We start from the raw sequence: 23,831 nt of genomic DNA on the forward strand, positions 1-23,831 counted from the left end.
ACGTTTTTTCTTACTATTATTATTATTCATTATTTAAGTATTTGTGTGTATTTATTCATATTGCATTATAATAATTAATTCTAGGTAAATTTATCATGATGAACCAACTAACTTGACTTCATGCTCAGCTATCATTATTCATTGAAACTTAATCAGGTAGCGCGAAGGGGTTGTTATTCCATATTCGTCCATATTTTGATATGGAACATTTACTATTTATCTGATCATAGATTAATGATGGCCTACCACGTAAGTATTGCATATCTGTTTCATCATCCCTTGGACAGTATCTTAACCGGAAAGTTATTTAATAATAATGACTTAGAGTAAGAAGATTAAGATTTAAATTTGTGATTGATTTTTTCTTTTGATATTTTTACATTAAGATTCACACTTTAAATACAGTTTTATCTACTGAGATAGCGAGGTAACATAGAAATTAAATAGATATATGATTATTATAGTATAGTCTATCTATATTAAGAAGGAGATAAGTCCTGAGTGATTGGCTCGGTATCGTTGGTAAAAATTGCTTGTTGACTAGGTGTACAAGTAACGATTGTTTATTTTATTTATACGTTTTATTATACGTATTTGTAAGAATCTTAGCATATAAGTTAATGTAAGAATACTGTGGATTAAAAATATTATAAAAAAAAATTAATAAAAGAGCTAGAAGCTTTTATCGAATTTGAATTTATTATTTTTAGGAAATGTATCTATTCCAGCTTTTGATTAATTAGAGAACGTGCATTCCCTTATTACTGTTCTATTATTATATTCATTTCGAAAATTCGAAATTCAAAAATATATGTTAAAATCAAAATATTATGGATTCTAATTATTTAAAAATGTATCCCCAAGATACTGGCAGCATTGTTTCGTTATATAGCTATGCTTATACGTTAAGTTTGAAATGGATCATCTCTCAAGTTACAAGATAAGTCAACTAGGCTTAAACTTTATAAATTTAACCGCATTAAGACCTCATGCAGCTTGTCCATCATCCTCTTGACTCTAAACAATATAAAATTATATTCTAACGGGTCTATAGTTTTGTAAATAAAAAATTAAACTGATACAAAAATATATCTTAAATAAAATACTAACCTAACTAACCATTTTTAACGGTTTTTAATAATCTGTTATTAACGGTTACTATCGTATATAAATACTTATTTAACGAATAGCTGGTTATTTAACCGGTTTTTTACAACGATTGTCTTTAATATTTTTCATATCACTTTATCTTTCATATGATATCGTAATTATAGACTTTGATAAGATCTGCGCTGTGTATCCAATTCAGTAAGCAGGTAGCTGTGAAACGTATCCATGTCAATTTGTGATCGCATGGTGTACAGATTGTGCGGGTGTTCAGTGCCTATGTTTGTATCCAAACGGTGTAACACACAAAAGAAAGAATCGGATAACTGCTTTTTACGATGGCTAGTGGAGATAACCCTATGAATAAGGCAAGTTTTTCTATGTGATTGGTAAATAATAAATAAATTATCTAAAATTTAGTACTAATATTTAAAATGAAACGATTCTCATACTTGTTAATTAAATATTATGTACTTATTATAATCGATTTATTGTAATCAGTCTATCATAAGAATAATTTTTCTTTCTACAAGTTGTGTAAAATTGATAAATTGATGATTTCAATTTCAATTTCAATTTCAAATTGTTTACTTAAAAAAAAAACAGAAATATTGGTTAGCATTTTATTTTAATATATTCAAAACAGAAATATATTTATATATATATATATATATATATATATATATATATATATATATATATATATATATATATATATATATATATAAAAAACATTCAATTGACAAAAAAGTTACTTTTGCATCGCAAAAGTGGACACAAAGAATTTTATTATCCGCCTTAGATATTAAACATTCCTAATCATATGAGTATTACAAATACAAAAGGCACAAACAAAAAAAATGTTAATCAGTCAACTACCAGCTTTTCATTTGTTTACTGTAATATCCTAAATTCTAATAAGACGAACAGATAATAAAGATAAATATAGATTCGAAAATTAACAGGAAATGGAGTACATTGTTTAAATATTCATCACGGCGTCTGAACAGACCCTCTAGTGCCTTTTAGAGGAATACGTGATACATCTATTATGGGTAAAATATTCGTTCCATATATATGACGTTTCTATGAAATTTGTAAACAAAAAAGAAGCTTTTGCATTAGTTTTGTATTATATCAGCCATTGACTGTCCACTGCTTAACATAGCCTCCCCCATAAGGGGGATTTTCACGGGAAAGGTAGGGATGGCCTATTCTATGCCGGGACCTACAAGGTGTAATATTTTGCATTAACAATACAATTTTTCTTATTTTAAAACTAGCCGTTCCACGCGTGAATTAGTATTTGAAGTATCCTACGTATTGATTTGAAGTATTTACGGTATGACTTACTTTTCGCATTTATAATATTATTAGGATAAACGCATTGAGATATTTAAGAAGGGGGTCAGGTGGGCCGTGCCCGTCTAAAAAATTCTGATGCCCACACTAGGATCTGAGCTTTAAAAAGAGATGTCTGAGTGTACATATACAAAATTTTAAGGAGCCAAGTCCGTTCTCGTAAATAATCTTAAATGTACCAATAGATAAACGGTGAGATGTTTCGTAGACAGGTTAAATTTAAATCATTTTAAATTAGTACTGAAATATATTTTTATTCAGAATTGATAACATATTTTTATTGACAAAAATAAATAAATAAAATCAAAAATAGATAGTTAGATAAATTATTTATTCACCATTATAAGCACATAGCAAATAGTGACGTAATTTTAAATAGTAAACATAACAAATAACAAACGAATCGAGATCCTCCTCTTATCGGAAGTTATTGAATAGCTTGTTATTAACAAGCTTTTACTCCACTTCATACGCCTAATCGAGATACGTTCACAGACAGGGAGAAAGAGGCATTTATCCTTTTCCATCGTTTGTAATACATATATATCATATTTCATTAATGAATGGTTTTTTTTATACAACTTAGAATGGCAAACAAGCTGATGCCCCACCTGATGGAAAGTGGTAACCGTCGCCTATAGATGTCTATAGGCGACGGTAGCATTACCATGGACATAACAGAGTATACTGTTTCGCCCATGATACCCCCCATGCGTTACCATTCCTGAGGACTCAGGTGTTATTCCTCTGTACCCAGTAAATTCACGCCATATCCCACCCTTCAAACCGAAACACAGCCATGCAAACACAACTGCTTCACGGTTGAAACACGAATGGGACAGAGGTACCCAAGCAATCGACTTTTGTACAGTCTCCCACCCAATTTTAACATTTATAATTTTACCTCTTTGCTCTCAAAGCAAATCTACGCATCGATAAATTTACTATATTCTTAAATACTGTTTAGAATATTCAAAATTCATATAAATGATGTTAATCTTTCCTTTTAATTTTTAAAAAGAGATTTTTTTATACTCACGGTTAAATTAAAAAGCAAAGTACCGTCTTAAAGACATTTTAAGTATTTATGTCGCTCTTTTATACCTATTATATAGGTACTAATTAGTATTCATTGCAATGCACGGAGGGTATCATTGGCGAAACAGTATACTCTGTTATATCCATGATACTGCTCATGTCTATAGGCGACGGTTATCACTTTCTATCAGGTGGGCCGTCAGCTTGTTTGCCATTCTAAGTTGTATAAAAAAAGTTAGTATTCATGAAAAATCTTTTATACAATTTAATTTAATTTTCATGAATATGAGTAGAATATAATGAGTAAATTTTCTTTAAATTTGACTAATGAGTTTTCTCAATTCATTTACAATCTAGATCTGTATCTAGATAACTAATACATTGAGTAAATATAATTTTTAGAAATAATATATAACCTATGAACTGGCTGATAATGTAGTTTTCTATAGACAAAATAATTTTTAAAATTTGTTGAGTATACAGTAGTAAACTTATTATAAATTAAAATAATTACAAGAAATGATTACAGTAAGAAGAAATGGGCAACCTTATCGCTAAGAGTGTTCTCTTTCAGGCAACCTTTGAATGGAGATGAGTAATTATAAACAGTTTGATCGGAGGCACGGTGAAAACTCTGTCATTTTTAAATGCATATAGATATATAACATTTGTAATAGTGTAAATATATTTAACTACTCATTTGAGTTTTCGGGTAGTTTTTGAGTTTATCCATTACAAACAAACAAACAAATCTTTCCTCTTTATACTATTAATATGGATAGTGTAGTGTATTTATTAACCATCTTTAAGAAGACGGGTCTCAGTTCTAATGATTTTTCCAGTGGCCAGTCGGAATGCTTATCAGTTTCCTAACACTGGTACTTTTTGAGTACATTAGGTTGCGAAGTCTCCATTGCTCGTATCGTATCATTAGAAGTTTAAATATTACAAATGATAAAACATTGAACCGATAAACATTAGTTTAAAAAATAAACAAGTGCGAACCAAACTCGGACTTCGAGATTCCGTATAAAATGTAAGGTAAATAAAAACAGTACTAATTGTAAGTTATAAAAATATCTGCATGTAAGAGTAATTTTTATTTATTTATGTATTCTCTCATATGTACTCATACTAGATAAACAAATATGGTACAAATAAACATATATGCAACTTTTAGGCATTGAATTAGGAGCGAAAGAGAGAGGCATCCTATTAACTACAGGAGCTTCAGAATAATATATTTTTAGAATCTTTTTTGTATGTCTGTATGTAGATAGATAGATACTCTTTATTGTTTCCTCCAAAAGATTACAATAGTAAACTTATTATAAATATAAAATAATTACAAGAAATAATCACAATGAGGAAACAATGGGCGACCTTATATATATATATATATATATAAATATATATATAGGCACGATATATATATATATATATATATATATATATATATATATATATATATAATATATATATATATATATATATATATATATATATGTATGATTTTTGAATGACAAAGTTTAGTAAATTCCTCTTAATTTATATGAATGCTAAAGCTAATAAAATACAACAGGTCGCAACTCTCAAATATTTATTACAAAAACGGACATTCTGTAACTTGTTGCAAACACTTTTACAATAAAATTAAAACCATAGATCTATTAATTTTGTTCACCCTAGACAACCATTATTTAATTCTTAGATATACCATAATACTTTTTCCCTAGTCTTAACAGACGGATGAAAATAAAGACAGAAAGAAAAAGAAATATTTTATAATTCAAGTAAACATAGATTTAAACACTTTTTAATAGTCATTTTTTTATTACCTATAAATAATCGCACAGAAATGATCATCAGTTCCGCTTAAGATTTCAATCTAGTTCAGTACCCTTAAAGCGTCATAAAACCTATTGGCATACATATGTATGTATTGTTACAATCTTATGACAGTATAGCAACTATCTTATGTTAACAATTGATATTGAAGAAAACGTAAGTATGATTAATTGTATCGTAATCAATATTCAGTATTAAAAAATCAGTTTCTATTCTTTTACATTATCTATACGATAATAATAATATATGTGATAGTATTCTATGATCGGATAGCGTATTTTAATGTATTTAGATTAAATAAAAAGTCAGTTATATTGAAGTATTCTAAGGATATTCTATAGGCGGTGATTACTACTTTCCATCAGGTGGGCCGTCAGCTTATTTGCCATTCTTCATGCCAAGTTGCAAAAAAATATACATAAAAATTACTATTTCATCAGCATATCCACTGCCGAACATAGGTTTCTCTCTTAGAGGGTTGCGCCAGTAGTTGCCACGCTTGGTAAGCGAATTAGCATCCGCAGTTAGGCTTAAAGAGGGACGATGCTGCCCATCTCTCGACCATTTTGTTCCTTTAGTCGTCTCTTACGACATCCATGGGAAAGAAAAAGGTGGCCCATTCTATGCCGGGACCACAAGGTGCATACCTACATACATGTTACTAAATATATTTTACTCTTAAAACGTTCTAGAATAAATAAAGTACACCGAAGACCAGCAATATATTTTGCAGTCGCCAAATTTGTCTATAAAACATATACTTAAATATCAAAATATTTATTTAATTTACAACTTTTTTTTTTTATTAAATCAATGCCCTGCCATTTACACTCTCTCCCCCTTTCTCTGTTTAGCATAACGGTTGACTGCTAGAGAATGCCATCAGGCATTGAGTCCACCCTGTAGACACTAAAATATAGACATTAAAATATGTTTATATTTTAATATGTGTAAAAGTATAAATAAATACTCTGAAAATGCACTGAGACAGGTCATGAGATGGCTTCAGTCGAACTTTCTTACACCTTATCGCTTTAAAACAAAAATTATCCCTTTCTTAACAGCATCTTCCAGCCATTCGCCTCATTTTCGATTCCTCCACATATTTGTTCAAATGCGAAATCGTGTCTATAAATATATTTTGCACCTCCATAATCAAGTATTTGCTCTGTAAAGACTGATGCGACTCAGGGGGGAACCTCATTAACCCTGTCAAAATAATGATCAAAATCGCTTCAGAATCGGCGAAAATATTTACCCAAACGATTGCGTTAATTACCATCTCTTATAAAACGTACAACATGCAACGTGGAAGTCTAAAGTTAATATAGTAAAGATATTGCGTAACTTTTGAACGGGAATATAAATATTGATATACTAATGGAAATATGTCATTAAACTAATAAGTTAACCGATGTGGTTCTTTCATCATCATATCTGCCTTTAACTGTCCACTGCTGAACATAAGCCTCCCCTTTGGGGGGTTTTACCAGTAGTTGCCACGCAGGCGGATTGGCAACCGCAGTTAGACTTTAGATATATTTTAAGACGCTGCTGCCTATACCTCGTCTTCCCATAGACGCCTCTTACGATACCCAAGGGAAAGTAATGGGTAGCCTATTCTATGCCGGGACCACATAATGTGGTCCCGATATAAAACGGCAGCACGGTGGAGATGGTTCTTTAATAACGTCGTATTTAGTATAGTTAGGTAACTAGTTAGTAATGTAGTACAAAATTGTTTCCAATCCATTCTAATCGGGTCAAAGTTAAACACAAACAATCCTTTTAGAGTTCATCTTTTAATCCTAACTACCGAACTCGACACAAAACTAACAGATTACTAGTTATATTCACACTAACAGTTGTGGATTGTGGTATGTTCAGAAGCAATTTAAAACTTTCCCGAACCCCTGACTTCGAGGTGAAGGCAACCTGCGTTGCCCCGCATATGTTCATAGAAATCAGAGCTAAAGTTTTATCCAGCAACGGTTGGCATGCTTAAGAAGACTTCGAGAACAGCTCTTTAAATGGAGTAGACTGTATTTTAATATTTAACAAAGTAAATATTATATTAAAATATGTTAATAGTCATATCTATTGGCACTTCGTGGTACTTTTTAATATTATTAGAAAAAAATTTATACTCTTCCATACTAAAATTGTTATAATAAATACCAGCCTCGTTTAAAGACAAAGTGCAAACAAGTGAAGCTTTTAAATTGATAGAAATAGATGGGTAGAGCAAATTTGATAGAAAAAAATATATCAGGTAATTTTTAAAAATCATCGGAACTGGTATGGAAATATATGTATTTATTAGAAATATCATATATTATCAAATATTATAAAGAAAAACTTTAAAAGAAATTTCCACTTTCATAGTGTAAAGACATATGTCCGTAATCTCACAACTCCATCCAAATACATGTTTTAAATACACTGTTGGGACTAAGTGCGATGATTTTTTACATGTAAACAAAGCGAAAGTTTAAAATTAAGTTTCTGGTATCGGTTATTACATCCTCTCATCATTATACTATTAGTGCCAATGGGGTTTCTTAAAAAATATAACTTTCTTCTATTCTTTTTTCTATACATTAATTTTATTTATGCAACTTGGAATGGCAACAATCTGACGGTGCACCTGATGGAAAGTGGTAACTGTTGCCTATAAACATAAGCAGTACCATGGACATAACAGAGTGTACTGTTTTGCCCATGATACCCCCATGTGTATTCTTGAAGACTCAGGTGTTATTCCTCTGCACCTTGTAAATTCACTGCCATATCCCACCCTTCAAACCGAAATACATTACATGTTAATGTACGTCCATCTATAAATTCTATCCGTGATAGGATCGCTATTACTATTGATTACGTAATTCCTGCGCCATAATATTAAACCATAAAATATCTTCTTCCATCGATATCACAAATGATCGGAAAATTACGAAACGAGTGATAGGTATGATAGTGAAATTATATTACCCAATTTCATTAGTTTCTAATCTAATCGTCTTAAATATTTTATCATATGATCATAATCTATGCCCCATGTATACGACTCCACTTCTTCTAGAGTACTGGAAATCATAAATATAAAGTGTGTAAGAAACTCGACTAGTTCTGCGTGCCTCCAGACTAACTTCTGCATAATATTATCCGAATAGCGAGAAAGCAAATCGAAGGAAACTTGGCGACTCCATTGTGGTCCTCGTCACAATCTAACCCGAATTTACATTTAAATGAGGACGATTATTCCCTTGTTTGAAGGGATTAAGTTTTAGAGCACTTCCTGATTTTCGTGTCCGCGCAAAGTTGTGTAATTACTTTATTGGTGAATTCATAGATATAGATTTGTATAGATGTCGCATTTACATATACTTCGCGTGTACTTTGCTAACATCAAAGTTTGGTCTTTTAATAAGATCAAAAGTGCCTATTTGACTCTAGCTAAATATAACGTGCATATTGAGAACGTAGAAATACCACGTATTACTACTCTTTTTTTATTACTTGGATTTTGTAAGAGGAACTAAGGGAACAAAGCAGAATACGCCATAAAATTCAAAATAAAACAATGTACAAAGCCATTTGATCAGTGTCTTCTTATAAAAGAAACCCGTTAGCGAGGAGCATTACAAGGTTATTAAGGAACGTTTAAATGTCTTTCGATTCGGAGTTCTTTAATAAAATATATACGGAACAAAGTTTACGGAATAGCATTATATTCGACATTTAGAAAAAAGGATTCGGTAGATGTTTTCTGATAATAAATTACTTTTTAAACATCACGATAACTAATTTAATAGTGACGCAATTTATTATTGTATAAATTAAAGGACTTGCGTCGTCTTCGTCTATCTATGTCTGTGGACTCCAAAATTATAACTGGTTTCCGAAAACACGGGGCGATGAGTTGTTTCTAAGATTACAAAATTGTAACTTTATTATGCGAAGAGAACGATGTTTCATGATTAATGAATTGATTATGGTGTTTTTGATATCGGTTTTGAACAGATTCGAAGTATTGTTGAAAACCTTTTTTATTTTATTGTTCTCACAGCATTTTGACATTATATATTATAGCAAATTTTGGTATGATATGAAAATCATATCTTTATAAAATTATATCTAATGTTATTAATATTACAGATACGAAGATTTCTAAAGTGTATTTTATTTTAGTCAATGTTTAATTAAAGTACTAATAGATATTTTTTTAAATAAAACATAACATTCATTATAATTATTCAAATAAAATTTATTTATTTTTATTAAAGTAAGACCAATATCTAAAATGTTTTATAATACAAAAGAAAGTAAAATTAAATATATGATGAATATATATATATATATATATATATAATAAAATTGTAACTAGTCTATATCTGTATGTGAGAAATATTGTTGTGAGCCGTCTTAATAAGAGCAAATGGCAAAACAATAAATTTAAAAAATTTTGTCAGTCTGTATTGAAACTTAAATATTAATAAATAAAACTTATATATACTATAACTTGAAATATATGATGAATATATATACAACTTAGAATGGCAAACAAGCTGACGACCCACCTGATGGAAAGTGGTAACCGTCGCCTATAGACATGAGCAGTACCATGGACATAACAGAGTATACTGTTTCGCCCATGATACTCCCCATGCGTTGCCATTCCTGAGGAATCAGGTGTTATTCCTCTGTACCCTGTAAATTCACACCATATCCCACCCTTCAAACCGAAACACAGCCATGCAAACACAACTACTTCACGGTAGAAACACGAATGGGACAGAGGTACCCAAGCAATCGATTATTATAATATAATTATATATTATATTTTATGATATATTATAATTATATAATAAATCAGAACAAGCAATATCCTTATATATATTATATATGTTATTAAAAATATTGTTTCTACGAATTAAATCTTTTGCCCTTTATACTGTAATGTAATAGATGATTCACGCTAATAAGTGTGGGTTTCTTTCATGTATGCAATATTTTATATCTATAAAAGAAATTATAAGAAATCATGCAATCATTTTATTAAGTGGCCTCCTACTTATATTTTTTTCTTAATGTACTTGACAATTTTTTTTTATTTGTTTAATAAACCAAAAATAAGATATAAAATCTGTTTGGTACTATCAAGGTCTATGTATATTTTGTTTAACTGAAGTGTGTGCGTGATTAAAATTAGTCTTTTATTTTTATTAGTTTAATAAACAAAAAAATAAGGCATAAAATTTGTTTAATACTATCATGGTCTAGATATATATTTGACTAAAGTGTGTATATTTGACTAAAAGTCTAGGTATTAATTAACTAAAGTATTTTGTCATATTTAAATAATATTATCTATCTAATACGTGAAGCAAAAACTTTGCACCCCTTTTTACGAAAATTGCGCGGACGGAGGATTATGAAATTTCACACACTTACAGTTTATACAGACAAGGAGCGCAGAATGCTAATATTTTTTTTAAATTACGCACAAAATATACATTAAATCAAGAAAAAATATATTACCCACACTACCATGTATTTGACACACACACGCGCATATACTCTTTTGTTTATTGTTAAAGTCTGTAGTCAATTTGAAAATAGTCTAATTGTGTTTATCATTATTATTATTTTTCTATAGTCTTACTGAATGTCAAACATAACCATAATAAATTCATTTATTACAACATATGTTATGGTCGAATTTCGACCATTGTACGACCACTAGTGATAATAAGTAATCAAGTTTAAAAACTATATAAAATATCGTCTGCATGGGTTTGTTTGATTCTTTTATATTTATATACTTCTTTTTAATTGCTTGTACTTTAATTTAAAACACGGGATGCACACTGAGAACGAAGACATGAAATATACTATATATTGCAGAATAGATTCTGTAATTCCCATAGCACCCATAATTAATACTAATAATGGGGACTCCTGTCCCCATAATTTTTTTTTTATACAACTTAGAATGGCAAACAAGCTGACGGCCCACCTGATGGAAAGTGGTAACCGTCGCCTATAGACATGTGCAGTACCATGGACATAACAGAGTATACTGTTTCGTCCATGATACGCCCCATGCGTTGCCATTCCTGAGGACTCAGGTGTTATTCCTCTGTACCCAGTAATTTCACGCCATATCCCACCCTTCAAACCGAAACACAGCTATGCAAACACAACTGCTTCACGGTTGAAACACGAATGGGACAGAGGTAGCCAAGCAATCGACTTTTGTAGAAAGTCTCCCTCTGGTGTTGTTCTCATATTATTAATAATATGTGAACAACAGTAATATTCCCCTCCCCCATGAGTCAGGTGCTCTGAGTTATGCTGCAAGATCTTCTTTTACTTCAAGTAGCATATAATCCAAATACGAACATCGAACAATTGATGCGATTTTATGACACAACACTGTTATTTATTATCAAATAATTATAAAAAATTCGTGAATTAATTAATATAATCAGGCTCGCACTTGCAACACAGCCGCTCATGACTAAAGCTCCCGAATGGTTCTGAAACTAGTCGAGCTTTCTCAACTAACAACACGTAAATTAAACCAGCAGTTATTACATTAAAGTATAATGTGTATTTACGAAAATTTTAACAATGAAATTGTTATATTTGTTACAGTCTGAAGTAAACGGCAAGTTGCCATCGGAAGACACATCACATCATACGTCCACTCCCGACAAAGCGAAATGGGGCAGGCCGTTAGAATTCATATTGGCCTGTCTGGGATACGCGGTCGGATTAGGAAATATATGGAGATTTCCTTATTTGGCCTATAGGAATGGTGGCGGTAAGTACAAGCATAAAACTCCATTATATATTTTACATATTATCATCGTAATCATCATATCAGCCTTTAACTATCCACCACTGAACATAAACCTCCCTCTTGGGGGGTTTTGCCTGTAGTTGCCACGCTTGGTAGGCGAATTGGCAACGGCAGTCAAGCCTTAAAGATGTTTTAAGGGGGACGCTGCTACCCATCTCTCGCCCTCCCTTCGTTGCTTATTACGACACTCACGGAAATGGAAGGGGCGGTCTATTCTATGCTGGAACTTCATGGCCAACATATATAGTATATTTATTTATTTTTTCTTTCCTTCATACATATCATAGATGGTGGATATCACCGACAAATGCATTCATAAGAAGGGTTGACATCAAACAGGGGGTCAATCGTAAAACTAAAAATTAGTACCATTGATAATAAAATATTAATATGATTTTATTTCATCCGCCACTTTCTTACTTTTATTAAAGCATTATCTTCTTCAACTCTTATTTCTGATATCCATTATAATGCAATTAAACAATACACAGTTCTAATACGTAATTTTATTTCCAGGTGCTTTCTTAATACCATTCTTTATTATGGTCGTCATCATTGGACTTCCCCTGTTTTTCCTGGAGTTATACGTTGGACAGTACACAGGATTGGGTCCGTTACATGCCTTTAGCGCAATAGGCCCTTTCTTCAGTGGTCTCGGTTACTGCACACTTGTAGTGATCAGTATCATATCTATTTACTACATGGTCATCGTCGCTTGGACCCTATTCTACGTATTGACATCAATATTTGGAAGCTTAGATTGGGGATCGTGCGACAATGATTTCAATAGTGATTGTAAGTAGATCTTTATTTGTATGTCTTTTAAAATACACGAAACTATATACAGGGTTGTGAAATATAAACAATATATTATGTATTTGAAATAAACCAATACAATGAGATTTTAATACATTTGTGTGTGTGCGTGCTTGTGTGTGTGCGTGCTTGTGTGTGTGCGTGCTTGTGTGTGTGCGTGCTTGTTTGTGCGTGTGTGTGTGTGTGTGTACGTGAGTGTGTATGTATGTATACATACACATACATACACATCCCTATTAACACGTTGAGCGCCACGCGTATTTCTACAGCAATCCCGTTCAGGCCACGCGCGCCGCTTCGAAGCGCTGGTACTGCAGAAGCTGGTGTTTCCTATCGTAGTAGAAGGTAGTTTACGTTTGGAACGTGATTCCTATAGGCATTCATTGAACACGTTACGCACCAAGTCTGTTTTGTTTTCTGTAATTCCGTAAAATAGTGTAAAATTTTATAGTTCTCATGTTACACGCTGTCAGACACCGATGGCTGACGCGGCCTAAACGGAAAGTCTAGTGTCAGCCACCGATGGCTGACATGGCGCTCAACGTGTTAATATATTGAAAATTGTAGCTGATTACATAAAGGGCATTTACTAACGCGATTAATAGATCAATTTACCAAAAAATTATTATCTTTTTCCGTCAACATATATTTGTAAAATATTTATAAATGTTTATTAGAACTGCTTAAATACTCCTTTAAAAAGCATACAATTAATTACATTATCATCCAATAATCCAACATAGCCTAATGTTAAATTATTATCAAACTTCACAGTTTGTTACAGTGGCAGTTACGACAAAAACTGTCGAAGTAAGAACTTCACTGGATCTGAAACACAAACTTATTATTTGCGCACGTGCATGAGCATCGCTGATATATGCAAGAGCACGGGTTTCCAGCCCTATGACGATAAGTTCTGCTTGAATAGTACCAATGATCGGATACCATGGTACACTAACGCCACCAGGATATTGGCTTCAGAAGAATATTATAAGTAAGTATAAGTAAGTAATCTATCTACGTACATAATAGGAAAAATTGACAAATCAATGCCAATCCGGAACTGTTAGGTCTGAAAACATGATCACATCATATTTAAAATCAAATAAAGTATTTATTTGTCTTAAATAAATATTCAATAGGTTTTTCAGACTTTGGAAAAGTCATCTACTATCAGCAGCTAGCACATGGCTGTATTTTTGTCTGAAGGTTGAAATATATTTGTTAAATTACTAGATCTCATAACCCTTTATTCAGTTTCTCTATCTGTGATATTCTTTACAATTATTACTTCTGTCTATTGGAGAATGTTATCACTTTTTTTCGACCTGATGGTCTTTGGAGAGGGAGACTTTGTACAAAAGTCGTTTGCTTGAGCACCTCGTCCTATTCATGTTTCTACCGTGAAGCAGTTGTTTCCATGCCTGTGTTTCGATTTGAGAGTGAGATATGGCAGTGAATTTACAGGATACAGAAGAATAATACCTGAGTCCTCAGGAATGGCAATGCATGGGGGATATCATAGGTGAAACAGTATACTTTGGTATATCCATGGTACTGCTCATGTTTATAGCCGACGATTACCACTTTCCATCAAATGGGTCACCAGCTTTATTTTCATTTTATTTAAAAAAAAAACACCCAAAAACCAAAACAGTATTTTCTTACACTGTTAGTTACTACGAATAAACCTCAAGTCACTCAGCGAGCAGTAAAGAGCCCGCTCGAATTGTTAAATTATTACATAATTTTATTGTAGCTTATATATATAATTATGTAGATATACCTACCTATATAGATAATGTTGCATTCGTCGCGTATTTAAATCATTCGATGACAGCGGATTGATAAAGGAATCTTTTTTGTTGATATATTTTCTTAATCACTATTATTTATGTCCTAAAACAGGCTAGCAATGCAGACATAAGTGCTTATATTATGAAACTTATCGCTACTCAAATTGTTATCGTTGAGTTTTCTTCTATAAACCACATGTTCATTTGTAGGTAATTAATAGTGGATTACATTAATCTTCGATAATTTTTAATTCTTAATTTGATTTGAGACCTTTGCACGGCTGTAAGTTTACATAGATTAACAAAACGTCTGTGACTAGGTATGAAGTATGTGTACAGGTGTTGACCTTAGTGATCTAGCAGCCTTACTACATATGTTCGCAAGTTCGATTCTTGTGCAATATAATCATTTGCAAAACGTGCGTAGACGGAATGGTGGTCGGAGATTGAAGGCTAATACGAAAGGTTGTAGAACTTCTGGTAATAATAATAGTAGTCAATCTTAGAGTGTTAGCAGACGCACGCGTACTAATGGTAGCGGAATTAAACAAAATAATTCTAATCAACTAACCAGTGATATAGATTTCTCCAAAATACATATAGAAATAAATAAATTGAGTTCAGTAAGATATTTACAATCATTTGTATTTATGTTGTATGACTGTTTTTATTGGTCTGTGTATTTTTTATCTATTATATATGTATGTACCTATCTATAAATTCTTTTTCTATCAGTTGTCTTGACGTTCATAGTAAACAAACTCTGCTTAGTTTGGAACTAGATGTTTCTATGTAATATACCTATCCAAAGGTACTTATATATGTTAAACTAGCGGCCCGTCCCGGCGTCACACAGGTGGACATTTTGACATTTTAAAAAGTGGCCATTAAGGCTGCACACGCGACGATAGCTTAAAAATGGAGTAACTTCTCTCGTTTTCCTAACATTTTCCTTCACTGCTCTGCTCCTAATAGCGTATTGTATAGCGTAATGAAAAGTATACAATAACCTGCCCAGGAGTATGAAGAATAATTGTACCAAGTTTCGTTAAAATCCGTCGAGTAGTTTTTGTTTCTATAACGAACATACAGATAGACAGACAAAAATTTTACTGATTGTATTTTTGGCATCAGTATCGATCACTAATCACCCCCTGATAGTTATTTTGGAAATATATTTCATGTACAGAATTGACCTCTCTACAGATTTATTATAAGTATAGATTTCGACTCCCACTTTTATTATTTATCTACTAAAAAAAGCTTTTACTTCGATCGCACCAACGACATTATATTTTCTTATTTAATTTTTTTTTCATTAATTTTTATTTATTTATTTATTTATTATAATTAATACATGTATTTATTTATTATTATAATTAACACTTTATGCAACCAACATTACAGAACTTTTTGAAGAATTTTCAATAAAATACTAGAGTAAAAGTTAAAAAATATTTCACATCTTAAAATTTGATAACTTATTGCAGTTCTTGGTTCACAGTGAACGTGTTCTGGGCAGAGGTGATGCGACTTGGGAAAATTGGGGCAAAATCCAATGGCATTTAGTCGGTACACTTTTCCTATCCTGGGTCATCGCCTTTTTCTGCGTTATTAAAGTAAGCATATGGCTTCTATATTTTATTTTTAAGTGACCGAAATCGATCTAAAATAGTACGAATATATCATAATTAAGATGAAATTAAGGTACAGAAAATATCCTTAAATAATATAAACATATTTCGAGTTGAACGAAAGCAATTTTTTTTTAATTTAAAATCAGTTCTCATTATTTTTTTTTCTGTAACATTGACAATTTAAAAAACAGTTTACAACTATTTTCTTAATTTTGGTTAGAAGGTATTAATGATTAAATGTCGGTAGACAATTCTAGATTTACACTTATTTCAAAGTTGGGTACGACTAAAAAAATAATGCTCCACTTGGAACTATGATTATGACAGCTGATATATTTTTTCAAGTGCTTAACTTGGTACTTGTTTGATTTCTAATATTGTTTTTTTTTTTCAGGGCGTTCAATCTGCAGGCAAAGTGGTTTATTTCACTGCCTTATTTCCATACATAATGTTGACTATTCTATTAATACGAGGAGCGACTTTGGAAGGTGCTGGAGATGGAGTCTTGTTTTACCTGTCTCCTTCTTGGGAGCTTTTGTTGGACGCCAGAGTCTGGGGAGATGCAGCTTCACAGGTATTCTATATCTGATCTATCTATATTTTATAGCCAATGAGCAGGTTATAAATTCTTCTATTATACCTATAACTAGCCATTTAGATCCCGGCATAGAATAGGCTACCTTTTCTTTTCCTATAGGTAAATAAAACATCACAAAAATTCAAACTACGGTTGCCAATCCGCCTGCCAAGCGATGCAACTACTAGCAACCCCTTTTCTTTATGGGGAAAGCTATATTTAGCAGTGGACAGTCAACGATTAATATAACAACCTATAACACAATTTTCCTTCAAATATCTCTAGAAATAAGATTTAATACTTTTACAATTAATAAAACCTAAGAGTTTTCCAAAAAATTTTAAGAAAGATACGTTGTTATATGACAAATGTTATATGACAAAAAAACACCCAAAAATGTAAATGATATTTATCTAGCTATACATTAATATACTATAGTTCCTTATGATGACGAAATAAAAGGTAATGTATTGCTCCTTTAGATACATAAGGATGCAGGGCCGTAGCTAGACCCAAGTTTAAGGTAGGGCAAAAAATTTTGGTAGAGCAAAGCTATAATTAAGTAACTTCGAAAAAGCGAGTATTTGTTTTTTTATACAACTGAGAATGGCAAACAAGCTGACGGCCCATTTGACGCAAAATGGTAACCGTCGCCTATAGACATGAGCAGTACCATGGACATAACAGAGTATACTGTTTCGCCCATGATACCCCCCATGTGTTGCCATTCCTGAGGACTCAGGTGTTATTCCTCTGTACCCTGTAAATTCACGCCACATCCCACCCTTCAAACCGAAACACAGCCATGCAAACACAACTGCTTCACGGTTGAAACACGAATGGGACAGAGGTACCCAAGCAATCGATTTTTGTACAAAGTCTTCCTCTGGTAAATATTTAATTTTCTTGAAGCATTTTAAGATAGTGCATTGCTTCTAAATGTCCTCCCCTAGCTACGGTCATGTAAGGATGTAATACTTCTGACCAAGTTAAAGTCAAATTCAAAAAGTCGAAGTAAAATCCTATACCAAACGCCCACCCAGCTTAGATATAAGTAGAAGGATTTTTATCACGGATAAAAATGGAATGATAACCCTACCTGCACTAGGTACGGTACGGTAGACGCTGACTAGCCACCAATGAGAAATAATGGGCGAGGATGAAAACAGGTCAGTTAGTCCAACATGACAAAATCCATAAGAATTAACTAGGATATTTTCTAGGGAGAACCACGTGCAAGTCGACCTGATAACGAATATCGCTAGCAATAGAGCTGTTAGAACCCATTACTGACTTTCCCTTTCCCTCAATAGTAGCTGATTATGTGCTCAAATGATAATATGGTGAAACGATAATGGGATAATACAATATTCATAATGATAAGAAATGTTTATTTATTTTGTACTTTTGTACACATTAAAATATGTCTACAGGGCGGACTTAATGCCTGATGGCATTCTCTACCAGTCAACCGTTACGCTAAACAGAGAGAGTAAATGGCGGCGCATAGATATAAAAAAAATATTGTAAATCAAATAAATTAGTTGAAAAATTACAACAATTTATGATAAATATACATACAATGTGGATAATAAACTAAATTAATAAAACGCATTATAAAATCATACCATTCATGCCAATAAGGCCATTCTTGGACTTTGCATTTTTTTCTAACATTTTCCATATAATGAAGCGTTTTGCGCAAAAATATCAAGAATCTCGAAACAAACATCAATTTAATCGGATTGATGTATCCGACAATTTCGTCCCTAATGGTTCCTTAAATAAGTAAATAGACCATCTAATTAACTCGAAACTTGGGGTAGAAACGATAAATATAATTATTTCTGGTCGCTGCTTTTAAATGTTTTCATTGGGAAGTTCTGAGATTAGTCTAATTTAGTTAATCTGTTTAATATAGGTCATGTTAACAGAGTTGCCACAAAATCTAAATATACAGCTCTTTATAATGATATATATATATATATATATATATATATATATATATATATATATATATATATATATATATATATATATATATATATATATATATAAACAGATTAGCTAAATTAGATTATATACACATATCGTCATAGTCGTAGAATACTGACGGATCTTTATATTTAATATTTGTCAGATTCGTCAGTATTCTACGACTATGACGATCATCATCTTCCTACCCCTATCCCAATCATTTGAGGTCGGCGTAATATGATTTTATCCATATTACAAAAAGATTTGGTTTTTAATTTAACGACCGGCCACCTGCCTGACGTCAACCCTCTTTGGGAATGACTATGACGATATATATATATAATATTTTTTGAAAATTAAAAACAGATTACAATTATTGATAATTATAGTAGTCCATGGATAAAAGATTTCTAAACATCAGTTAAGTGTCATTGCTTTGCATTTGGCCTTTTTTGCACATTACATTGCATATACTCTGTCAGATTGACCTCCACGTGGTACTACTTGGAAACCATCGTGCTGAATTTCAGATTTATTCATCACGATGTACTAACTAACCTGCCTTTTCATTCTCAGACCAGAGGGAGACTTTGTACAAAATTCGATTGCGTGGGTACCTCTGAAGGGTGGGATATGGCGTGAATTTACAGGGTACAGGGAAATAATACCTGAGTCCTCAGGAATGGCAACGCATGGGGGGTATCATGGGCGAAACAGTATACTCTGTTATGTCCAAGGTACTGCTTATGTCTATAGGCGACGGTTACCACTTTCCATCAGATGGGCCGTCAGCTTGTTTGCCATTCTAAGTAGTATAAAAAAAAACATCCATCACTGGTAGCCCGCCAGTGTATACAGATAGCGCAGGCGGGGTTACCATTCCATAATCATGCATTAAAAAATATCGGTTAAGTAATTTTCAGTGTATCCATTACAAATAAAAAAAAACAAATCTTTCCCTTTTTATAATATTAATTTAAACATACCTACAGTATAGCTTTATCCTTTTTAGTGTTTATTCGTCTTTGAGCCGTACGATAGGCCAATCCATTATCTGCCGCTCCGATGAGAATATCTGGAAATCCCTTCTTAGAGCTCTGTAAGAAAATCCGTTGTAAAATTGCATGATTCTACATACATTAGTTCAAGCTATATGTTTTTATTATAATTGAAGCCGCCGTTAACAGCCGTTAACTGTCCACTGCTGAACATAGGTCTTTCCCATAAAGCAGGTTTTACCAACGCTTGGCAGGCGGGTTGACAACTGCAGTAAGGCTTTGGTAAAGTTTTAAGAGGCATGCTGCTACCCATCCTTCGATCATTAAATTCTCTTAGTCGCCTCTTACGATACCCACGAGAAAGAAAGGAGTGGCATATTCTATACTGGGACCACACGGCAAGCTAAATGTATATAGTGACTAACATTATTAATATATTTATAATATATAGGCTATTTCGACGCCGAAGAAACGGCTGCTCAGATAATCCTGTAAAGTGAGGCTGTGGCCCATCAACGTTTAGACATCCTCGGAACGGTGAGGTCGCTCCGTGAGGCCTGTGAAGAACCCAGGAAGCTTCTGCGCTTCTGGGCGGAGCTAGGTTGGCTGTACTAGCCACGACTCATACGCACAATGGCCCAAATGAGAGGCTAAGCGCGGAAAACAGAGTCTTTCTCACATTCACATTCACATATATATTTAATATAGGCTATATACTTGTTTGCTAACAAGCATACAGCCCATATGATCGTAAACGGTCACCGTAGTCTATGAATGCCCACAACACTAGAGATGTCACGTACCATATGCATTGCCGATTCTGAAGAAGCCTTACTACGTCCTTTTTAAAAAACCCTATCCTGTAGTCTCTAAGGAAAGCTTTTTTTTCTATTTCCCTTTATTGTGATATAATATATTCAGTAATTAAATACTATTCTCGTCAGGTCTTCTATTCCTTCGGAGTGGCTTGTGGATCGCTCGTCACACTGGCCTCGTACAACAAATTTCAAAACAACTGTCACTTTGATGCAGTTTTAGTGAGTTTCACCGACTTCTTCACGTCCGTATATGCTGGATTTGCTATATTCACCGTACTCGGATACCAAGCTAATCAAATGGGTGTCAGTATTCACGGTGAGTAAAATATTATTAATATAATAATAAGCACATATATAGATAGATACTCTTTATTGTTTCCTCCAAAAGATTACAATAGTAAACTTATTATAAATATACACAATAACGAGAAATAATCACCATATATGTATCTTCTTTATTGTACTTGTAAATTACATTGTTAATGCATTTATAAATATTGTGAGCAAGTGGACTTATCTCTGACTGAGATGTCTTCTAGTCAACCCAATATAATTGGAAAGCATGTCGTTAACGAGCAAATAAAGTGCCAACATATATATTAAGACCAACAGAGGCCAGAAACATAAATTATAGAAATTTTATCTATTTGTTTGTATGTTTATTTTGGCATCACCCCAAAATTAATGCACAAAATTGATTGCGGTTTTTACTGTTGTATTTTTTACGATCTAACTTAAAAACTGCTGTAATTTTTATCTCTCTACAAATGATCCATTTATTGACTTTCCTACATCAGTAATCCAAGTTTAGGAAGTAGTGGGTAAAAAGCTAGTATTTTATATAATAACTTCCGTTACGTCCCTTACAAGTTGTTACGTCGCCTATCTTGATAGACGGTGAAAACCAGCAAATTCAATCAAAGTCAGCGTGAAAAATACCTTTTTATGCAGTGCTTACATATATACAACATACATATCTGTCACGCCTGTCTCCTATTAGGCTAAGCAGAAACAATGGAACGCCAAATGCTTCTATTCAAACAAACCTCTTTCACTTCTTCCACATTCATCAATCTTTTTATACACACTTGCCGGTTACGGGTACTTTTAATTTGGCCCTTCTTCGGTACTTGCAGTGTTTAATATAACAAAAGAAAAATATCACAGAATAAGCCATTCCATAACTATATGGCGCAGCTCAAGTAGAAATTTGTAAACATATTTAAAAGCAGGCATTAATTTTACTAATGCAGCCACTAGAATATACTCAGGGGAGAGCAGCAATAGGGAGGTTAGTCCTCTTTTATGTCAAAGTACCCTTTAAGATTTACCTCCGTATCGTATCCCTAGAAAACTATCATGGTTAATTATTTTGATTGAATACCAAAGCATTTTGCCGATTTTAATAAAATTTCTACGAGACCAAACTAATGTGTTCTTATGTAAATGTTCTTTCATATAACAAATTATTTCTTCAATTTATAAATGATCGAGTTCTAAGGTAACAAATAAAAAAATACAACCGAAATTAAAATTTTCTTTTTCTGAAGTCGATTGAAAATATACTCATAGATTTAATTTACAGCACGAACGTCACAGTGAAAGGATTTCTAAATTACCACGAGAACGGAAGACAACGAGTTCGCGTGGGTGTAACCACCGGAAACATAGTAACGTTACTTATTAATAGTACAATATTAATATTCAAACAGAACTGATTTATTCGAGCAATTTGTCCCGTGATCACGCTCTCGTAAACAAATTTGTTACTACAACCCGAATCCGTCCTTATTTACGAAGCCTGAAGTATTTATAAGCTAGAATTAACTTCTTTATTGACAACCGAACATTGTTTCTGAAATGGCTGAAGCACTACAATTCGTTAATAGTACATACATAATATATGATCTATCGCAATACTCGACTACCAAAATTTAAAATATTAAATATATAATAAATTGTCTAATAATGTTAAAAATTTGACCAACACACAGTTTAGGAGAAGATTGTTTGATTACTTAATTGATGGTTGTTTCTATTCTGTGAAAGACTTTTTTAATATTTTTTTTTTTAATACAACTTAGAATGTCAAACAAGCTGACGGTCCACATGATGGAAAGTGGTAACCGTCGCCTATAGACATGAGTAGTACCATGGACATAACAGAGTATACTGTTTCGCCCATAATAATCCCCATGCGTTGCCATTCCTGAGGACTCAGGTGTTATTCCTCTGTACCAAGTAAATTCAGTAGATAAAATAAAGTAGATGTAATTTGTGATACTTGACACTGTAAAAGCATAACATTGACTTATTATTTGTGATTGTTATTTGAAGTAATTGGTTTTGTTGATGTTATTATGAATATTATTATGAATATTGTAAAAAAAAAAACATTTACACACCGAAATGGTAAACATTGCTGAACAATTGTAACTTAAGATCTGCTACTGGCAATCACGAATATTTTGTAAATAAATTATTATTATTATTAAAAAAGGAAGGTAATAAATTATAGCAAATTAGAGCCTACAGTTTACATCGAACCAGGTAACAAAAATCTATGGCCACAACCTAGAACATTTTAACTCGAAGCAATTTAAAAACTTTGTTTCCTAAATTAACTCGACGTAATGGTTTCGAACAATCGATTCTTCGTGTTAACGCATACCACTTCAGTTTTTCTACGAATATATTCACTTCAAATTCTATCAGTTGTTCTTCCAGTGACTTCTTTGTAGCTCAACGAATCGTAATTAACCATAATTTAGATTATCATCCGTAATTTGGATATAAGTACATGCAATTTTTGTATCATGGTCGCGTACAGTGCGGTATCAAAGAAATTTCTCCCATGTACACTAGAGCTGTAGAATGAGCTCTCTGCCTAAATTTAGCATAGAGACTACAGTATGGGGTTTTTTTTATACAACTTAGAATGGCAAACAAGCTGACGGCCCACCTAATGGAAAGTGGTAACCGTCGCCTA

General features: G+C 32.5%; 1 protein-coding gene across 1 annotated transcript in view; it reads left to right on the forward strand.

The window, feature by feature from the left end:
• The first annotated feature begins 1,313 nt into the window (after positions 1–1,313).
• Positions 1,314–23,831, forward strand: part of LOC113515666 (sodium- and chloride-dependent glycine transporter 1-like) — a 38,776-nt gene continuing 16,258 nt past the window's right edge. The window contains exons 1-7 of the mRNA XM_052897567.1: positions 1,314–1,475; positions 12,016–12,184; positions 12,740–13,018; positions 13,814–14,033; positions 16,340–16,454; positions 16,867–17,046; positions 20,969–21,158. Of these exons, the coding sequence (XP_052753527.1) occupies positions 1,446–1,475; positions 12,016–12,184; positions 12,740–13,018; positions 13,814–14,033; positions 16,340–16,454; positions 16,867–17,046; positions 20,969–21,158 (1,183 nt within the window). The 5' untranslated portion in view covers positions 1,314–1,445. The remainder of the gene's footprint in view (positions 1,476–12,015; positions 12,185–12,739; positions 13,019–13,813; positions 14,034–16,339; positions 16,455–16,866; positions 17,047–20,968; positions 21,159–23,831) is intronic.

The sequence above is a fragment of the Galleria mellonella genome, unplaced genomic scaffold (assembly GCF_026898425.1).
Source record: "Galleria mellonella isolate WM207_F2 unplaced genomic scaffold, CSIRO_AGI_GalMel_v1 utg37, whole genome shotgun sequence".
Lineage (NCBI taxonomy): Eukaryota > Metazoa > Arthropoda > Insecta > Lepidoptera > Pyralidae > Galleria > Galleria mellonella.